This window comes from Akebia trifoliata, chromosome 7, assembly GCF_017979445.1.
Source record: "Akebia trifoliata isolate Shusen 1 chromosome 7, ASM1797944v1, whole genome shotgun sequence".
NCBI classification, from domain to species: domain Eukaryota; kingdom Viridiplantae; phylum Streptophyta; class Magnoliopsida; order Ranunculales; family Lardizabalaceae; genus Akebia; species Akebia trifoliata.
In genome coordinates, this window is record NC_141381.1 from 33,845,886 (window position 1) to 33,867,065 (window position 21,180).

Below are 21,180 nucleotides of genomic sequence, written 5' to 3' on the forward strand. Positions count from 1 at the left end.
TAATGAATTCTACCATGTAACGGTGGTGCCATAGACATGCTATGAAACCATGTGTTACATCACCCACTCATGGGTTGCCTAAGGGCGAGCATGTGAAGTGTGGGTTAGGCGCACGTCACAGGTTCGATTCCCCTCTTGGATTTTCTCATGATTTAACTAGGAGACTATAGCTGGGTTGCTGTGGTAATCCTCCCTGAGATTAGTCGTGGTGCATGCAAACTGGCCGGCACTCGGTTAGCAAAAAAAAAAAACATGTGTTACGTCCATACGGAGCATTACATGATCCCAAGAGATGTTCTGAGTACATAAATTAAAATTTGAAAAGGCCGATAGGAGGAATGGGTTACATATAGGGATCCAAAAAGAAAGAAAAATCTGATGTATCAGTTAACTGGATCCTTACTGCAATCCAAATCCTTGAATTCAGGTTGGAAGTGGATCTGATCCATTGACGGCCCTATTAAGACTGAAATTGTCTCATCTGCTGGCTCATTAGTATTCCCTTTTTTTTTTTTTTTAAGTGGCGGGAGTCTTTGGCGCCAAAAGTAAAAAAAGGTAGAGTATTTTTCTAAGGTGAGACGATGTTGGAGGCTCGGTGTCTAACAAACATACGAGATGTATTGGATAGAGGGAAGTATACATGTTTTCCATCTCAGCCATAGGTTAGCACTTAGGAGAGAGTGTCTTAAAGTCTAACCATGTTTGTCGTTGAAGAGAGATTTAAAACCAAGTCTCAAGCTCCTCTTCTTTCAAACAACTGAAAAACTAGAAAATTTGTAATGGCGGTCTCTCCTTCCAAAACCATTTCAACTCCCAAAAACAAGGAGAAGCAGAAGCAGAAGCATGTGGATTCTCCTCAACATGTAAAGCGCAACAAATCTCCTGGAGTTCGTATCATCGGAGGGCGAATCTATGATTCTGAGAATGGAAAATCTTGTCACCAGGTCAATTAAATAACACCAAGAAATAAAAAAAAAAAAAAAAAAAAGAGTTATTTGGTTTGATCTTATTATTTTTCTTTTATTTTATTTGAATCAAGTAGTGCCGGCAAAAAACCATAGATTTCGTAGCCACATGTAAGAACCAGAGAGATATGAAGCCATCTTGCACCATTAAATTCTGTCACAAATGCCTCTGGAATAGGTTACCTCTTTTACTAATTACTATTTCTGACTTTCTTTTCTTTTCTTTTCTTTTTTTCCTTTGATTGTTTCATGTTTTTGACCACAGATATGGAGAGAAAGCAGAAGAGATGGCAGTATTGGTTGACTGGAAATGTCCCAAGTGCAGAGGCATCTGCAATTGTAGTTTCTGCATGTAAGTGTTGTGTTCTTTTTACAACTTTAAATGTCGTCGGTTGGATTGAATTTTTGTAGCTTGATATTTGCTTTTTAGGAAGAAAAAAGGGCACCAACCTACTGGAATTTTAGTTCACACAGCCAAGGCAACTGGGTTTTCATCAGTTTCAGAAATGCTGCATGTCAATGGCCCTGAAAATGTTGGCCCCTCACCCAAGAAACGTACTCTTAACAAGGTTTATTTTCAAAATTCCATGTTTTTAAGTTGACAGGTCTTGTTGCGTTCCAACTGTTTATATACTGAAACTTGCTTTTAACAGGATCCTGTAGTAGTAGTAGTAGCTTCGCCTAAGACAAGAAAAGTTGGCAACGGACAATCGTCCATTAGAATAAGTGATTCTAACTTGCAACCAATGCCTTTAACATCATCAAACTCTGATGGGAAGAAGATTGGAAAAAACAAACGGAAACAATTGTTACAGGAAAATAATAGCAACAACAATGTGGGTATCAATTGCTCCCAAACAGAGAAAAAGAGATCTAAGAAATTTCACACTTCTCAGGAAACCTCTACAAACCCCACAAAGAAAGAAATAAAAAACAAAAGGGATGGTGGTGGTCAGATGCAGATTTCTAAGAAATCTCGAATTTCCAATAAATTCACTCTGAATCAAGTAAAAAAAGAAGAGATAGCTGAAAGGGATGGTAGTTGCTGCCAATCAGAGAAGATAGATAATTCTGAGAAAATTTCTATGGAACTCATTAACAAGGGAAAGAAATATGAAAGGGATCAATTGATGTCATCTTGCAATGACAATAATGGTGATACCGATAATTCCGAAACAGAGTTTTGCAAACTTGATAATGGTATGAAAACCCACAATACAGAATTTGATGCTCATATGAGCCCATTGCCTCAGTGCATTGATTTAATGACAGTAGCTGGAATTGACTTACCTGCTGAAGATGTTGGACACGCCCTGCAATTCTTGGAATTCTGCAATGCTTTTGGACAGGTAAATACAACTTTGGTTTTGTTAATTACATTCAGACAACTAGTGGTATTAGAGACTGATCATATATCAAGTCAAGGACATCTTGTTGATATATAATGTAGTATGCTTACTCTGTATAGAATTTGGTGAAATGAGGCAGTCTAGTTCCTAGTCTTGAGTAAGCCATGTGTATGAAGTTATGGTTTACCATCTATTCTATTCTTTGTTCTAGTTGAGCTCTCATGGACTGATATGAAAGGTGATCATGATTGTTTGCTTCAAAGCTCTAAATACATTCTTCTATTTCCAATTCTAATGGCAAAGCATTTTGATTTCAAGGACCCTTTTTTTTTTTTTGGCTTTTGGTTGTCATTCTGTTTGGTTGTTTGTCTCCCTTCCGTGTTTAATTTTTTGAGTGGCAAGTGCATTTGGTTTTGCAAATCTGACTCATTATCGAATAGCTTTTTTCCTTTTCCATGCTACCATGGTCTATGCTATTGCCAATATTGGTACCATCACTTGAACTTCAGTCCTTTTGGTTCAAGTGTCAAAATTGCTTCCAAGAGAATAACCCAATTGTGATTGCCTCATCTATGCTCATACGTATGATTTCTTTTTGTTGACTGAAAAACAAAGCATGTACAAGACGAACACAACTACGGTATTTTACCATTATATCATGCTATGAGGGGATTTTTCTTTTTTAAGGCATTTCTGTTTCTCCTTAGGTTCTCAATCTGAAGAAAGGCCAGCCTGAAGCAGTTCTTCAAGAATTAACACGTGGGAGCAGTCGGAGTCGAGGGAAGTATTCCTTAATCATACACCTTCATAAACAATTGCTGTCTTTCATTCAGAAGGAAGCTGGAGAAGGGTAAAAGTCTTTGCCCAAATGGTTTAATGAACTAAATAGCAAGTTTTTTTTTTTAATAACTGCAAAACCGATTGTTCTTTTATTATTATTATTTTTTTTATAATATTAGATCTCTGTTAAGTCCAAGAAGCAGCAGAAAATCATGGTTACAGGCACTGGGGAAATGCATCTCAGAGTCCCAGTGTGCACCGAGGGAATTGCCTTTATGTTGTTTTGATAGGGTTGGTGATGGATATGAAAAGTTAGACCCCTCAAAAAAGTTGAGACTCTTGAATTTTTTATGTGACGAAACTCTTTGCACCAGGTACGTCATAAAACAACTGATGTCACATCTCTTATTTTCGCCTTTGTTTTACCCTTTTACATTTCAGACACTTGAGGGTTTGGATTGATGCACCAAAAAGCTCAAAATTTGTTGAAAGAGAGAAGGAAGCAAAAGAAAAATTTCTTGCTGCAAGAGATAAGGTAAACCACTTCTGGGAGCATCAAACTAATATTGATTCTTAAATCGAGTCTTCATAACATTGATTTGTTTGGATAGGAGAGACGTTTGAAGCAGGAGATGCAAAATGAGGTGGCAAAAGCTATTCTTTTGAAAAATGGTGCTCCCCTTTCTATTTCTGAGCATGAAGATCTTGTTTCAAAAATAAAAATTGAAGCAGCCAAAGCTCGTGAGGGGACACTAGAAGCAATAGATGTGGTACCCAAGAGTATGTTCTGGATCTGTTTCCATTGTTCCTTCAGCTAATCAATTGATTTAATTGCTTTACTATTCACGTAAACTTTCAATTAATGCTCATATATACACACTATCTCGACCGAACATTCTAAATTATGAGTTACTATTGCCACCCAACTGTGTGCAATTCTTTAGTGATTTACATAGGAATTGGTGTGGCATTAGTAAAAGTTGGTGTGGCGAGACCGTCTCTTTAGATTATTCCCGAAACATTCAATGTTTTTGGGGCCAATGTTTTGTTCTGGTTTCAGCCGAAGTTGGAATGTGCCACGAAAAAGTTCAAAAAAATAAATAAATTTTAACTTTTCATTTATCAGTCTCACTTCAGGTGGTGACAATTATTTTAATTTTATATTTCTGCCAGTAACTTGCGAACATATATTTCCTCGAATTGGTATTTCACATCTTCTAATGCAAACAATGTTTGCAGAGAAGCAAACGTCAGATGCTGTAAGAACAGAGCCTGTTCTTTTGGAAGGAAATGGTCAAGCATTTTGGAGACTCAGAGGATCTTCAGCTGAGCCAAATATCCTCCTTCAAGGTTTTTCAGAATTGCAATGTTTTATTGACAACGATAGTTTAGTAGGTGATTTTAGATTCGATTATCATTCCATTCTTTGATTTTTTTCACAGATATTGGAAGTTGGGATTCGGTTACAACTGAGGATAAATGGTTCACCTATGATGTTGAACAGAAAAACACAGTTGAAAATTATATTTCTTCTCTAAGGTGAGTGAGATTGACACAAATGTAATGTTCTATTTTGATTCTTGGGCCATTTTCCATCCTTGGCTGTATCTGAGTATTTAACTTCTATGTTGCTTTATCATTGTTCCTATGGTGGGTAAATAACGCTTACGCTGGTCTAGGAATGTATGGCATGCATCTTTTCTACAAATTTTGCCTTCATAATGAATGTATCTATTATGTCTCTAGATCTATATTATCTGGACACTTCAAGATGAATATAATATTAGACATTTTGTTTTTTTACATTAAATTCCATGTTCATGAAGTGCCCTAGCGTTGTCTTTGCTCGGAGCCTCAGATCCCTTAACCTCAACTCTTTGCCTTTGGTGTTACCCTTGTGGAATGCCATGTAAGCCTACGAGGGGCAGCAGAGTTGGTCAGATTTGAACCACCTCCAAGTCATTCTTAACCCTTTTAGATGGTGCACCTGGTGGTAAGTAATAGTCCTTAATGCATCTTCAGTGACATGGGGTGAAATATTCTTAGTGCGTGCATCCAATGCTAGTTTTATTGCATATCGTGGCAATCTTTCTAAATGGTTCCAGGACAGCATAAATTCTGAAAACTCTACCAAGTTAGTGCTTCTATTACTCACTGTTTTTTTTAGGCAAACTGGTGAGGGTTGGGTTCAGATCCTAGGTCTGTTAGATTACCACTCCTGTCTAATTCTAATTCTCATAGATACACTAATGGATTCACATATAAGTGGAAATGCTCAACTCTTTGCCTTCTTTTTTAAGGAAACACATCCTGGGTTGTGCTTTTTGTATTTAGTTTTACTTGGATGTTAATGTTGTTATCTCTACCACTATAAATGCAGGAGGAAAAGGCTTAGAACTGAGGCCGTTCAAGAACCACTTTCATTGGGAGAAGTGAAGCAAGTATAGATCATGAATTTCAAACGATCTATCATCTCCAACAAGTTTGACTGAAGGTGCTATATGGTCATCTATTTTGCATCCTATTGAGGATCATATTTTTAAGCCCTTTGTTTCAAGTGGAAACAATTTCATTTTTTGCAAATATATTATCTTATCTCACCCGGAGGCCTTTGTCATTTTTTTTTGCATGGAAGAAATAAATGTTGAAACTAAATAGTGAGAAAATTAAATCCCTTTTTTGGATGTTAAAAGACTTTCCTCCAAACAATGTGCAACAAAAAATTTACTCAAAACAGATTTCCATGCCTTGGGTGCCAAGAAGTCGGTAAATAGTTTGAAAAAATGTAACAATTATGTCATGCATGATAGTGTTTTATTAATTATGAGTTAGGTTCCATAAGATCTGGAATAAGATCCATCGCATGATTGATTATCTTGCATACAATTTCAGTAGAGACTAGATAGGATGAACATTGTACCTGTGGCAATGTGTGTGTCAGGTCAATATCTAGAAGAAATAAAGGCCAAATATCCCTTGTTTTTTCTCTTGCCACATCACAGTACATCAACTTACATTCCTCCCCTACAATGGGGATGAAACAGCAGAACCAGGCAGGGAGGAGAGGAGAGGGTTCATCTTCTTTCTTTTCAAGGAAGGCAATTGGCAAAGCAAATTTTATCTAACAAAATTTAAGAGAAACAACAATAACTATTCATCATCTGATTGAATTATCTTGTGGTCGGCAATGGGTCGTAGATGGACCACATCTGTAATCTCTCCATTTAATGTAAGTGAAATTTCCTTTCAAAACTGATAGAAATAGGTACTGAAATTGAAATCTAATACCTTGTTAACTACTCTCAAGAAGATAAATAAAACATTGGTGTGTTCATCAATTTCATCTAAAAATGATATTTACTGCCAAATTCTTGTTATCAAGGTACTTTTCTTTCTGATTTTGAAAATTATATGGCTTCCTATACGATGACAACTGTAATTTCTGCCCAACTGAATTTATACATAACATTACTTTTTACTGGGATTAAACATAATAAGTGAAACAAAATCTGGCAGGAGAAACAGGTAGGAAAGTAAAATAAAATATCATACATTTATCCATCATGTTGTGTTGGAAATAAGGCGGACTTCATATAGATTGCGCTCACTCTTCCCTGTAGCTAGACATTCATAAAAACAAAATTTACTTTGGAAGAAAATCTCAAATAATTGAAATCCATAAACAGACATTCACAGTGAGTAGCATTCCAAAGATTATTAAGTTTTGTAAACAAATTTAACTGAAACTTACCAATCTCGGCTGTGATCCCGGGCCCAAAGAATGAAGTAAATTTTGCCTAAAAAACCACCATTAAGATAATTAGTAATAGTTTCACAATGAAGGTTGAGAACATGGTGCAGTGGCATCTCAAGCATTATGGCCCCAGAAAGGTCATAAAGTCTTGCATAAATAAGGCAGCAAGGTAAGCTAATAATCTCAAGTCTTAATGAAAAATAAACTGATACCGTGATCAAGAAGAGTTCAAGGCGATATTTTAGAGGAATTTGTTTATAGATGGGATTCCTTCATAAGGTTGATCCTCCTTTTACAAGGGGTGTAGGGTTTTCCTTGTGTGTGGTTGTTGGTTCTCCTTGACCTCCTCAGAGCAGTCTCTTTGCTTGTACATTTAAAAAAAAAAATTGAAAAAGAGAAGGAAAGATAGGCTTCAGAAAATTAATTTTACCTGTCTTTTCTCAAAATCTGACAACTGAAGATCTTTTGCCTCAAACACGAGGACTAAACAGTATTTGCCATCGTCGGTGACCTGGGATGCAGTAGCTAGAAACATAAGAATGCAGCAACAAAAAACAGAAAATTCCGCTATAAAAAAAATACTAATTAGATTGAAGTCCCAGTCTAAATAGAGTTTTCATTAATACTTTTTGCAATTCATTTTCTATACCTTAAGCCGTAAGAGCTTAAAGCTATGCTTATTCTGGGCAATGCATCAATGTCAAGTAAGTTTGCTAATTAGTGCATACAAGATTAAAGCTAGCAAATGCTGCCTATTAGTACGAAAAATCCATCCAGAAAAGATCTAAAATGGGTTCCATATTATACAAAAATTATCAGAAGCACTGCAAATGGAAAGCAATCAAAGTGAGAGCAGTGTACTTCTTCGCGTATCAGTTGTAGAATGGGTGCACTTCGTCGTGAAATTCCTCCACCCTAACAATTAAAAGGCATAAACAATATATTGTTAGAAGAAAACTAGGAATTCTTTAAGTATTTTATTGCTAATAGAGTGCATTACATGTACATTATAACATCAATGCTCATTTTTTTTTTAATACACATTCTGGTATCAAGACATAGAATTCGAATTTTACTAAAATCTTACTTCAATACACCACCAGAAGAGGATGAGTTTAGAGGAAAGAAATCTAAAGAGAATAAAAATTTAAGTTGATTGAAGGAATTTTGAAGGCCTGTTGGTAGTTGAAGATGATTTGACAAATGTGATTAAATTGAGCAGCATTCAGTAAAATGATAAATCATATCGTTCGACAAGAAATGCGAATGATATTGTGGACTCCTCTAGAAGCAATGTAAATATTTTTTAATATTACAAGTTCTCTATCCACGTAAAATAGCAATGTACGAATTTACGTCTGTAATTTACATATCATTTCAGTCCTTTATTGAGGCATTTTGTCAAGGATAAGTACTAATCAAGCTAAGTAGATATCCATACTACAGTTTTAGGGTATGCATCAATGGCCCTTAATTATTTTTTTCTCCAAACTTAAATTTGTTTTTCTGAGTGTAGTCTGTAGTAGGGAGGGCCATTCTCGCAGGATAAGGAGTAGGAACATGATAAACCTTTAGAATGCATTCTCACAGGTAGTAGCATACTCGTTGCCTGCTTTCGTTCCTCTAGTTTTGAAAGCCGGTTCAGTAATAGTTCAAATCTGAATCTTTAACTTCTTCCTCAATAGTTCTCCAGTTTAAAACCCGACATTTCCAGGGTTCTCAGTCCAAGATATTCTCTATCACTGACATATAGTTTACTTCATCTTTATGTGGGAGATGCATGAATAGTGGCTAATGAAAATTGATACATCCATTTAAAATATTGTATCTTTCCAGAAGCTACAAGCCATTCATTTAGAAAACCTAAGTCACCAGAAGCAAAAAAAGAAGAATGAGCAGGTCCAAAGCTGGATCATAACATAGAAGTAGAAGATACATTATTTTAGGACCTGAAAGTACTTAGAAAATGTAAGATTCCAAGCCAAGGGCAATACCTTGACTCGAAGATTAAAAGAGTTAATATTAAACTGATCATACCTCAAGTTGTATTACTCAAAAAATGATCAAGAAAAAGAAATAATTCCAGAATTGCTTAATCAATAGATAGTTTTTACATTAGAAGAAGACAAATTTTGTCCAAAGCACAATCAAGTATTGTCCAACAAACTCAGATAATATACCTGACCATATTGAAAAATTCGTTTCAAGGCCTCCTCCAAGTGTTGTTCATCACCATAACGAAATCTTATAACGTCACTTCTGACCTAATAAATGAATTAAAAGTCATTTAATATATCTAACACTAAATATACAAAACCAGCTGGAGAAGGATATGCATGTTATAGACGAAATAGCAGGTGGGTGCCAGCTAGCTTAGTTGTTAAAGTCTATGAGTGATGATGATACCATTGACCTGGGTTCAAGTCCAGTCAACACCAAGTTACTGATCTCATTAAAATCAGGCTTACCGATCAAATATATATAATTCTATAAAAAATTTGTTACAGTAACTAATAGTATGTATCAAGAACAGAGAGCTAAATTGATAGCTTAATCATCTTTGTAATAGTATTTTGATGCACAAAGCCAAAACGATTCCTACATAAAGAAGACAATAGATTATAAAGCAGTTTGAAGAGGGCTTTGATGAAAATATATTGTGATTACATATTCAAAGACAAAGTATGCTATGATCTGGAGAATATAGAGCTCAACCGAAATATTGCTAAATATAATAATCTTAATAAGGAATGTTTCATGAAGTGCTATTCAAGCATTTTCACAAAGGTGGGGTTTTCTTACAAGTGGCAGCAACAAAGGGATCACATGTTTCATCACCTCACCGTCTCCATATGTAAAAAGTTTCAGCTCTATAGCACTCCCCCACATGTCAAAAATACGTATTTTTCTTTCATCACATTTACTTTTAAAAAAATCGTAGAAGATTATTTGCAGCAATCAGTGGGAAATGTACAAGATGACCGTAAGAGCATTCCATGGACAAGATGACTGTCTATAAGTCCCATGCAAAGGGCCACCGGTAGGTGGTCATGCCAACCTCCTTATAGAAAAATAAAAAGTGAAATTACTGCCTGTCTGGTAAAGATTGCAAAGGTGACCCTCCAGAAAACCTTTTTTTTTTCCATATTACATTGTCAAAATATTACTTTTACGACATTGTATTTGGAACATTCATTCAATCTTTTTATTTGATAGTGCATTAGGAAGCCGAGTTGAAGCGTCCCTAGTTCTACATCTATGACATAAGCCAACCTCCACATGCATCATTCATCGAGTGCCATGTTCATTTGGGCACTGCCACCAAGTCCGCAACACTTCCATGAGCTAGCTTCATTGTGGTTGTCCTTTGTTGACGTTGTCTCTGTGCTCGTGGTTCTTATCCTTTACATAATGTGAATCACCTCCCTAGTGAAGTCGCCAACAATGGTGGATAAGGTTATTAGTACATGGAGGTGCTGAATTGGTGAAATAGCATGTTAGGTAATTCCGACTCTTGCCTAAGCGAAAGTCAATGGCCATTCAGTTGTTGTTGCATCAAAGGGAGAGAAGGATAAGGGGTTGGAGGTAAGGGAGAGTGGGTATTATTCAAAGTGTTGTACATGGTATTATTCACATCAAATGGGAGGGTATTATTCAAAGCGTTGTATGGTCTATTAGTGTGTGCCAAGATGAATTGATCACTATTGTGAGTAGTGTGAGTCGGTTGACATATGTTCCTCCAATTTGTGAATATTGTGATCATCGAGTGCAAGTGTTTGCAGTAAGATAAAGTGACCCCTTTTCAATTTCAAGGGGAGAATTGAAGTCTACAGTATTGAAGCATATAAGACTATAAAATTGTTGGATGAGCAGCAGCTACGCAAGTTGGAGCATCATCATCATCATTTTTGTTACAAACTGAGGGGAGAGTTGAAGATAATAATGTTTAACATTAGTTTATCTCGAGTAGTATAGTTTTGACAGGTTGTGGGTTTAGTCCTATGTTACCAACAAGTTACTTTTGTACTTGGTGCTCCTTTACGAAAAGGAGTTTAGGCCTCTATGTAATACATCCAATACAATTGAAGAAATTTTCTTTGCACTTCAAGAAAAGACGATTAATAGAATACTGAAATGAATCCAAATTTAGGAGAGATGTTATAGCAGAAGCTCTGTAATTGAATAAATTAAACCTAAACAGTAACCTGTTTGAGAATGGGAGTAGCACACTTTTCCCTCAACATTTGAGCATCTGAATAGGTTACACATGGCACTGGTTTGAGCTCGGCATACTAAAAAAACAGAAAAAAAAGGGTGATTCAAAAATGCAATAAAGAGGATTAATTAAATTAAGAAACTTTGTATGCGAGAGTTTTAGACTGATAAATTAAGGTCTCAAAGCTAATTTGAACTAGACAATAATTGATAATTGTCAGTCTGTCTGTCTGTAATACACACTTGTGGTCAAATGATGCAAAGGAAAGGTAGACTATGTAAAATGAAGATAAAAAAACATCAGCAATGAGATTATAGAATAGGCAAGCATGAGATAGTGAATAGTAGACAATAAATAAAGCATTTTTTTTTTTACCTTAAGAGCCATACCGATAATAGCAAGCGGAAATCCATAAGTTAGCATTATTGCTGACCATTCAGATCCAGGAAGAATATTGAAATATGCACCAAATCCATATCTGAAGAATGAATGAATGGGACATGAACTTAATAATAAAGATATCGGAACACGGAAGCAGAATAATTAAATACCACTTACGAGAGAAGTGAAGTTCCAAGACCTAGTCCAATAACACCAAACGAGACCTGCATGGCAACATTAGAGAAAGAATTGTGAGACAGTGAGTGACAGTGTAGTGGAGAAAATACACTTCCACTTTTATTATATATATGTGCATTAGATGGCACGGAATTGCCATCTCATCTTATCTCAGAGGGTTAATTTTTAACAATCACAATATGAAAATTATTACCTTAGCGAGGGAGAACTCGTCATCAAGAACAGTTGTCTTATCGGTGGTGGTGGTAGTGGTAGTAGTGGTAGGAGGAGGGGTTGTTGAATCAACAGCTCTGGTGATGAATACCAGTCTTCTCCTATTCCTCCTCTTCAAGTAGTCATCATCACAAACACAAGGTTGGCTTTGGTTTCCACCCCTTTTATTATGGTCTCCAATATTCCCCATACTAGTACAACTTGAGGCCAATTCCACAGACATGAGTGTTCTTCCTCCTATTGATGCTATTGTTGCTGATGCCGTCATCATCATGTCTGTGAGTGTGTGTGTTGTTTGGGAATGGGAATGGGTGTTGTGGTTCTTCTTGGATCAACAAAGCTTCACGTTTGAAGTCCAAAACAAATGGCTTCTCTCAATCGTAGTTCCAGAGTCGCTGGGACTACGTGTCTCCATCCTCTCCACCACATATAGTTGTGATAACAAAATGTCTTTTTTTTTAAGTGGTCTGCAAAGCAAAAGTCATGGTAATTACTAACTTATGAAATATTTGACTGACGCATAGAAAATACCAAAGTCAAGCCCATTTTCCTTTATCAAATCAAAACCTTTTGGACCTGAAAATAACCTAACCCAGTTTTGGTTTTGGAACATCGATTGAAATCAAACTCGTAGATGTTGTAGGCTAGGCTTACTGTCTGAAACCCAAGTTGAAGAAAACAAGAGAGAGAGAGAGAGAGAGAGATATGATGGTTTAGGACATTAGGCACCGCAGGGGGTGGGGGTGATACTAATGGTTATGCAGGCCTGCAAACTCAACCTCCCTCATTCTCACTCCTCCTTGGAGGTAACTTCCCTTCTCTTTGAACCCTACTCTCACTCTTTAGCTCTCATGCACTCCGATGCTTCTATTCTCCTCTTCCCTTCTTTCTCTCTCTTCCCTTCCTCTCCCTCTCCCTCTCCCTCTCCCCAAACCCTAATTCCCCCAATCTCAACCGACGCCTGCTTCCTCCGTCTCCATTCCAACAACAACAACAACAACGACGACAACACTCGTGTTCTCTTGGTCGTAGCAGGGCCACATAGTGGTGGCTCTAGGATTCTTCTCCGCTTTTGGACCCTTCGAAACAACAACAACAACACTAGGGTATTTGTCAAAGCTCAAGTTAATTGTAATCAGAAGGATCTCATCTGCGATGATAAATTAGGGGGGATTGTTGTTGATCTCTTTCATGGTTTCTCGGTCAAGCTTGCTGGTTCTGTTAATCTTCTTGCCTTGTATTCTGTCTCTGCTCGACAAATTTGGATCTTTGCTGCGAAGATGGTGAACGACCATGTTTCCATGACCAAGTGTGCTGTTATTAATTGCACTCTACCGGTTTGTTCCATAACTGTTTCAATGGGGTTATTGCTTTTGGGTGAGGAGAATGGGGTTAGGGTTTTTCCATTGAGACCACTTGTCAAAGGTGTTGGTGAGCCTAGGAAACAACATGATAGGGATTCTATTTCTAATCCATCAAGAGAGAATGCCACTTTCAACTCTCATGATGCTTCAATGTCTTTGCCCAATGGAGGACAGATCTCTTCTAGTGGGAGCAATGATCTGTGTTATAGTGGAAAAGCTCAGTTGAAACGCGTTTCTGGTAAGTTGTGGGTTTTAGTTCACTTTCTTTTTCTTTTCTTTCTCATTTAGTAAATAATAATTGTTTCTAATGAAGAGAAAAGTTGTTGAAACACACAAATTCTGTTTTCTGTTAGTTTGATGCAATATGTTTCCTGATATTAGAATTGAAACCTTTTGTTCCTTGCAATTTGTCTCCTGAAACACACAAACATATAAATGTATATGACCAAACTTAAAAAAAAAACATAAATCTATATTTGGCTCCGAGTTGTATCTATCCGCGGACATAATGTTTTAAAACATTTTTATATCAATTGGGATATGGAGGACATAAAAGTTAGAGCAATATCTTTCCTTTCTACAACATTTGGATTTTCTTTAATCACTGATCTTTGAAAAGAAGCAGGTTTTTGTTCTCGATAAATTAATGTCACAACAAGAAAAACATCAAGTTGGCTTTATATGGTAAGTTACCATACACAATCATCACCCGCAAGGATTCCACACAATCTAGTACGGATCTAGTATTCTACTTGTGTTCTCACTTCTTGATGTCCTATATCTAAAATCAAATTCTGTTCAGCAGTTGATTGTGCCTTGTGATTGACTTGCAGCGAAGCTTAGGACTGTGAAGCTGACGCAGGATTCGGGCGTAGGTGGCATGTTTTTTGCTGCATTTAAGAGTTTGGATGTCCAAATCCAGAAATCTAAGACGGTACTACTGGTGTCACTAAAAGTGGTTTCAATCCATGCTGTGTCCCAGAAAAAGTTTTTAATTTTGGACTCCATTGGAGATTTACACCTTTTGAGCCTTTACAGTAACGCCCTTGGGTCTGAAATCACTGGTCACATGAGGCCTCTGAGTCATACAATGAAAGTGCTAGTGCTGGCTGTTCTTCCTGAGACGAGGACTTCTACAAATATGAGTATGATACTCACTCTTACTTGCACATTTAGAATTTTCTCTGATAGGTTCAAGTTTTGAAATCAGTTGCCATTATTTTGCAGGGAAACAAACTGTTTGGGTATCAGATGGGTTACACTCTGTCCACATAATGTCGGTATCTGACATGGACATTACTGTGAATGAGAATGATAAAAGTGAAATTGAGGAAAAACCAATACAGATCTCAGGTTTTTACAGATTCAGATCATGTTGATTAAAAACTCTCTCTCTCTCTCTCTCTCTCTCTCTCTCTCTCGCTCTCGCTCTCTCTCGCTCTCTCGCTCTCTCTCGCTCTCTCGCTCTTGCTCTCCCTCTCGCTCTCCCTCTCCCTCCCTCCCTCTATCTATCTATCTATCTATCTATCTATATATATATATATATATATATAGGTGGTGGTTCAAGGGACGTATGTAAAAACATATGTAAAAACAATGGTTTTTCAAAATATGGGTTAGAGGTTTTGGATTGAGCTGATTTTTTGCGAGGATGGTCACTACGATGAGAAGATCATCCTCACAAAAAATCAGCTCAATCTGAAACTTTTAAATCTATCAAAAATGATTTACAAATTATTGATAAAAATTGACAAAAAATCGACGGTCCACATTCTAAATCACTTTTAATGGGGTTAGAAGTTTCAGATTGGACTGATTTTTTTTTCGGATGATCTTCCCATCATAGAGATCATCCTCACAAAAAATCAGCTCAATCCGAAACTTCTAATCCATATTTTGAAAATTTATTAATGTTACATTGTTTTTACATATGTTTTTTCATATGGCCCTTGATCCTGACTCATATATATATATATATGGGAAGCGTTCGGAGGCCCTTAAAGAGAACCAAACAATTTTCAAAATAGGGGTTATAAGCTTCAGAATGAGCTGATTTTTGGTGAGGATGATCTCTTCGGTCCGAGACTTCTAAGACTAGTTTACAAGTTGAAGAATCGTGGACCGTGTGATTTTTGTAAACCAGTTTTGATGGGGTTAGAAGTTTCGGAATGGGCTGATTTTTGGTGAGGGTGATCTCCTCATCATAGAGATCATCCTCACAACAAATCAGCCCACTCTGAAACTTCTAACCCATACATTTAAAAAATGTTTGGCACAATGTTTGGCTCTCTTTAGGGCTTCCGAATGCCACCCTATATACATATATGATATCTTTTTTTGAAAGCTCTATATATGATATCTAAATGCATCATAGTTTGTGTTATTGACTTTGGATAAAACCAACTCTTTATTTATTTGTTTCATCTGTGTTTACTTCTAGATGGATCATTTACGTATATGTTTTGTACTCATAAGGTTGTGTAAGAGTACAAGATATTCTCGTTGCCATTTTCTCACTATGAATGATGTGATGGTTCCTATTGAATGCATGCCACTTTTAGCCTCCAGTTTTGTGTCCTAATTTTTTGTCCATTTTTTCTGTATAGCTATTCAAGCCATATTTGCAAGTGAAAAGATTCAAGACCTGATACCTCTTTCTGCAAATGCAATTTTGATTCTTGGACAAGGTGAGATTTGCATTGTTCAGTTAGAATATCTGGATGTGACCAGTGGGACAAGCTTGTTATATTCAAGGTTTAAAATCCCGTTCTGTCCATTATTTTGGTTATGCAAAAAACAGAACAGAACCAAAACATTCCGAAACATTGGCTTTATTCTGAATTCTGATTGACATTTTTCACTGCAACTTTTTTGCTTGCCAGTTCAAGTCCAGCTTACTTCCAGAATTGTATGGTAAAAATATTCTGGAATGAAACAAAACTCTGAACCATGGTTATAGATTACAATTATTGATTTTCCACAAATTTTAAGCTTTGCCTTTATACTAACAAATTCAAATAAATGATAGTTTCAGTGACATTTTAACATTTCCTGAACTTGTATTGATCAGAACCTGAATAAATATCTTCTGAGAAGTTTTCTTGCTAATAAATTCTGGAAAACAAAATTTCATGACATAATGTGATACTGTAAAACCTTTTATCCTTTGAGTTTTTTTTCTCCTTTTTTTCATTTTATCTTTGGCAATATGGAATTTAGTTATTGTTTCACCTTTGTGCAACGTACTGCTTGGCCATGTCTCTTGACAATCATTGTGCTTGTTCTGCAGGAAACATATTTGCTTATTCAACTTCCTGAAGTTGATACATGGTTTATCTTTGGTTGTGGTATGACCAGTGACCCTCATATTACTATTGTGTTAAAGCAATTCCTATAGATTTGATGCGTTTCTTCAAGTGCTTACTTGTTTACAGCTTGAGATTTGAGACCTGCTCTCAGAACTCATGGATTTACATTGTTATTTGTTTAATTTGTAGGAAGTATCTGTTCCAAGCCAGCTTGGAGCACTAATTGTTTTTATGCTGATGGAGTTGGCTTCTGAGATCAGTGTTTTTAAGAGTAAGTTTTCTTGCATGTATGACATACAATTTTGTTTTCTTCTACATATCAGTCATTTTTGCTAGTAAGAGTAATGCTGACTTATTATTCATGGTTCAAAATATCGTTATATTTCAGTGTAGCATTACCATTCGGCTGATACCTGAACAAAACATTCAATGTTGTGGAATGTCTCAGAATGTTTCTTTCGGGACCATTTGGTTTTGGTCCTTATCGAAACATTGCTTTCAGACGAGATTTTAAAACTTGATTATTATCATCATTGTTATTTCTGTATTTCAGTTAGATGTTGTGCATACTATGGTGCTTTTTATCTTGAGTCTGAGCTGCAGTTCTCTTTCATTTCCAGTAGCAAACGTGACTAAAGAACACTGACCTCGAAAGGTACGACCATGATACTTTTAATCCAAAATAGAGCTTTATATTGTATGCAACATGGCATGGAAACACATACATGTATTAGATGGATATCGATGGATGCTTTAACATGGATGTACCAATCAATAAATCGAACAAGCCTTATTCCTATGGGTTTTGCTACATGGTTCTTGGTTTGCCATTCTTCATCCAGGGCTATTGGTTGTGGAGTGCATGTCTTCTAATCTTATACCCATATGCAGCTTGTTAAGTTGGTTAAAGTGTAGTAGTGTTTATGCCACAACCTGGGTTCAAAACCCACCTTCACCTACTAATTAGGAAATAGGAATATTTTGAAAAAAGTGTATCCCCTTGTGCATGTACAATGTACTAAAAAATACAAGTGTAAATATAAAACAGAATGGAAATAGGAACATAGAAGCTAGAGCTACATACACCTCCATACTGTTTCTATCCATTACATAGTAACTACTTAAAATCTGATAATTTAAAGTACTTCATTGCACATATTGGGGTGTGACATAAGCTCAAGCTCATATTATCCCAATTGGAATGCCAAGAACATGGGTGAATGAATAACCAAAGAGAAGAGATGTAGGGATTCAAATAAAATAAAAATGCTGTAAGTAGAAACAAGTTAAAGCAGTACCTAAGATAAATTGAAGGAATATGGATGAACGTCACTAAATTCCTCAATTCAAAGCTACATAAAGAGGGACACTTACCACAAAAAATGTGTGGGGACCAATGTGCATAGAAAATACCAAAATAATTACATGCAACCTAAAAACTACTCCCCAAGCTAGGGAACTCAAATCATATTAAAAGATGAACTCTCCCAACACAACTAAGCCTCTTAGGAAGAGTAAAAGTGCAATAAAGTCTTTGCTTGACTCCAGAAAATAAAGAAGAATACTGGGACCATCATCAAGCCAAATTAGTACCCCTTACATGACCTTTTTACGTTCTTTCCCATTATGCCTAAATTTAGCATGATAAATTGATTGAAATAACTTCATATTTCATGGTATTTCAAAATGCGCTGAAACTTTTATCTTAAGAAACTTATTACAATCAATTATGTTACACTACTATTCTACACATTGTTGACAAAGTAATAATGAAATTGCTAGAAGTTAACAGCATATGGTATCACGTGGAAATGGGTACGCCAAGCAGGTATCATAGATGATGGTTCTGATAAAGATCTGACTTTAAATTCTTCATGAGCTCTGTGATCTGTTTTATCTTTCCAATTTGTAATCATAAAATTTATACAAAAAGAGGACACAGATGCAATAACAAAATACAATTAAAGGAAAAAAAGGCTGAATCCATGTAAAGTTTCATAGGCTACTGTGGGATGACAGTGAACAAGTAGGTCCTGAATTTTATTCATTTTCTAAGTTGTATGTTCTATGCAATGCTTGTTGAGTGTGTTTCAAAAGCTTTACTGCTTTAACTGTTATTTTGCAGTGTTCTTAAAATCATATGGTTTACCATTTGAATCAAATCCTAACCCAAACACTGAAATCCTATCTTTTCTTTGTGAATCTTATGATTCAAATCTTGCAATTTTATCAAATCTTAAGAACATGAATATGTTTTTAGCCGAAAACAATGATTCATAAATATTTTTTTTCCTTATAACTTAACACTCAACAAAAAATTAGAAACATGAATATTTAGAAAGAAACATCCTTTAACCCAATTTGGGATATGGAAAATTGACTTTTTTGATAAGGTAAACTTCTTTAATTCGATGAATTGATTTAGTGAAGGACGAAGATCTTTTCAATAAATATGTATGTTCTTTCTTTTTCCTACAATGCTGAAGTAGATAAATAACTTTAGTTTGTGTCAATACATTCTTTGCTATAATAACTACAAGTTTAGAAGAGTGACTGTATATTGAGATTGGTAAGAGGTTATTTATAAGTGTTTATTAGGGGTGTCAATGGGTCGGTTCCACATATGCCCAGAACCAGAACCAAGATAAAATCTTGGTTCCGGGTATGAGATCCTTCGAACCAGAACCGACCCTACGAATTCCCAATACCGATCAGGTACACAATAACATAGATAATATTTTTTTGAATGAGAAAAATATATAGATAAGTATTTGATAAAATAGACTATTATTTATAAATGTAATGATTTAACTTGTAATTCCTCAATTGAAAGTAAGATAAACAATAAATTCTTCAAGCAAATCAAGTGCCTGTTCTTTTAACCAGCAGTGAGCAGTATCATTTTATTTATTTATTTTGGTTTTGGAAAATCTTGTTGACTGTCTGATCTTCCAGCAAGTACAAGCCACCTTTGCTGTGCAGGCTGCTTCGAAGTGTCTAGGACTTGAATGGTGGATGCTGCTATATTCATTACTGGTCTTGGCTGCTTGGACACCTTGGGGAGCTTTTGCCACATCTTGAAGTTTCCGATTAAATGACATACCTATATAAATGAGTGTGAAGGGCACTACCCTTCACCATCCATTGGGAAGATGCAAGAGATCACACAGCAATTCCATTGCATCATTGGTCAGTTGCTTTTGAAGGGTTGTGATTGATTATCAATGCATGTAAACATTTGATTCATGCCCTACTAGGCTCATGGCGGGCTACCTGAAGTTGTTCGTGTTATAGAATAGATGCACCCTTGTGCGCAAGTTTTAGGATTAGAAAGCATTTTAGAACCAATTATTGTTTTCTCTTTTTTCATGGATACCATTTTATTTTAACTTTCAGATTCCACTCTTTTTTTTTTTTTTTTGCTTTAGTTCAAACTGTGCGGGTATTGTAATATTAAAGCCCTACTATTAGAATGAATCTCATGTTTGTCCATAAAGTTCCCCTATTGTTCTAATTGAATTATGTTTTGATAGGCCTGAATAATTTTGTAGTATATTTCAAGTTTCAGAAATCATCATCCAAGGTATTTTTTTTAGACTGAATAATTTCGGTGAAGAAAAGTTAAACAAAGAATGGCTTGTGATGTATGATCAATTTTTCAGAAAAGTTTTCATTTTGAGAAAATTCGACCCAAAATGAAATTGGGTGATCCCCAATGCATTGGTTTGCCATAATGGGATTTTAAGAAGCTTGCTAGATGTTTCTAGTTTGAAAATTGAGCAACCCAAAACAAAACAAAAAAAATCAATTTTTTTTTTCTTCCATTTTTATTAAAATCAGAAGGAAAGTTTTGGTTTGGTTCAAGAAACCTAAATAACACTTAAATTAAAATTTCAACCATTCAAGCTTGAGGCTACATTATTAACAAGCAAGATAGTAATCAAGCCCTCTTTACAATTGTGAGGTTATGTTAGGATTGGATATTAATTTGCAAAAGAGCAAGCTCTTTGGGGTAGGAGAGGTGAATGATATTCATTTGATGGCCACGTTGGGCTGTGGGTATGATACTCTACCCACGTCATATTTGGGATTACTGTTGGGAGCACCATATAGTAGTATAAAAATTTGGGATGTTGTAATCGAGAGAATAGAGAAAATGTTGAGCATGTGGAAAGCCAATTATTTATCAAAAGGAGGGAAAGTTACTTTGATCAAGAGCACTTTAATGAGTATTCCAGTTTATTTCCCCTCGTTGTTCATGCTTCCGAGGTCCATTAAATGTAGATTGGAAATGCTTATGAGGGAATTTTTGTGGAATGATAGGAAAGATAGGAGAAAGTATCATTTGGTTCGATGGAAAGTGATATGCATGCCTAGGAAGAACGGGGGTTTGGGTATAAGGGGGCTTATATTAGCTAATAGAGCTTTTTTAGGAAAATGACTTTGGAGATTTGATGAAGAGAGGGATAGTTTGTGGAGAAAGGTTATTGTGGCCAAGTATGGAGAGAGGATGTTAGGTTAGTATAGCGGTGAGTCTAATAACTCATATGGTTGTAGTGTTTGGAAATGGATCCTTAAAGTGAGTGAGGATTTTAAGAAAGGGATTAGATTCAAAGCGGGTTTGGGAGACAAAATAAGATTTTGGAGGACAG

The 21,180-nt window shown here is 35.9% G+C and overlaps 3 protein-coding genes across 13 annotated transcripts; 2 read left to right on the forward strand and 1 right to left on the reverse strand.

Annotated features, from left to right (window-relative positions):
• Window positions 1-553: 553 nt before the first annotated feature.
• Window positions 554-6,652, forward strand: LOC147399315 (uncharacterized). 4 transcript variants are annotated; one of them, XM_086448833.1, is made up of 12 exons: window positions 554-944; window positions 1,043-1,143; window positions 1,231-1,317; window positions 1,396-1,534; window positions 1,619-2,314; window positions 3,022-3,167; window positions 3,277-3,423; window positions 3,536-3,629; window positions 3,706-3,874; window positions 4,334-4,444; window positions 4,537-4,633; window positions 5,475-6,652. In XM_086448833.1, exons 1-12 carry the CDS (start codon window positions 780-782, stop codon window positions 5,539-5,541), a joined length of 2,019 nt encoding a protein of 672 aa, XP_086304959.1. In that variant the 5' UTR covers window positions 554-779; the 3' UTR covers window positions 5,542-6,652. The 4 variants fall into 4 exon arrangements, with proteins under 4 accessions (XP_086304959.1, XP_086304958.1, XP_086304957.1 ...); XM_086448832.1 differs by having other exon boundaries at window positions 555-944; window positions 3,022-3,164; window positions 3,274-3,468; XM_086448831.1 differs by having other exon boundaries at window positions 556-944; window positions 3,277-3,468.
• Window positions 6,423-12,280, reverse strand: APE1 (acclimation of photosynthesis to environment). 2 transcript variants are annotated; one of them, XM_086448844.1, is made up of 9 exons: window positions 11,837-12,280; window positions 11,623-11,669; window positions 11,440-11,542; window positions 11,054-11,140; window positions 9,029-9,112; window positions 7,710-7,763; window positions 7,279-7,359; window positions 6,846-6,891; window positions 6,423-6,708 (listed from the first exon to the last, which is right to left on the reverse strand). In XM_086448844.1, exons 1-9 carry the CDS (start codon window positions 12,128-12,130, stop codon window positions 6,656-6,658), a joined length of 849 nt encoding a protein of 282 aa, XP_086304970.1. In that variant the 5' UTR covers window positions 12,131-12,280; the 3' UTR covers window positions 6,423-6,655. The 2 variants fall into 2 exon arrangements, with proteins under 2 accessions (XP_086304970.1, XP_086304969.1); XM_086448843.1 differs by having other exon boundaries at window positions 6,423-6,714.
• A 137-nt stretch (window positions 12,281-12,417) lies between these two features.
• On the forward strand, window positions 12,418-20,099 carry LOC147399317 (uncharacterized). 7 transcript variants are annotated; one of them, XM_086448839.1, is made up of 8 exons: window positions 12,418-13,458; window positions 14,054-14,365; window positions 14,448-14,573; window positions 15,827-15,907; window positions 16,510-16,567; window positions 16,718-16,799; window positions 17,082-17,183; window positions 19,484-20,099. In XM_086448839.1, the coding sequence occupies exons 1-5, from the start codon at window positions 12,609-12,611 to the stop codon at window positions 16,536-16,538; spliced, it is 1,398 nt and encodes a 465-aa protein (XP_086304965.1). In that variant the 5' UTR covers window positions 12,418-12,608; the 3' UTR covers window positions 16,539-16,567; window positions 16,718-16,799; window positions 17,082-17,183; window positions 19,484-20,099. The 7 variants fall into 7 exon arrangements, with proteins under 7 accessions (XP_086304965.1, XP_086304966.1, XP_086304964.1 ...); XM_086448840.1 differs by having other exon boundaries at window positions 19,511-20,099; XM_086448838.1 differs by having other exon boundaries at window positions 17,149-17,183.
• The last annotated feature ends 1,081 nt before the right edge of the window (window positions 20,100-21,180 follow it).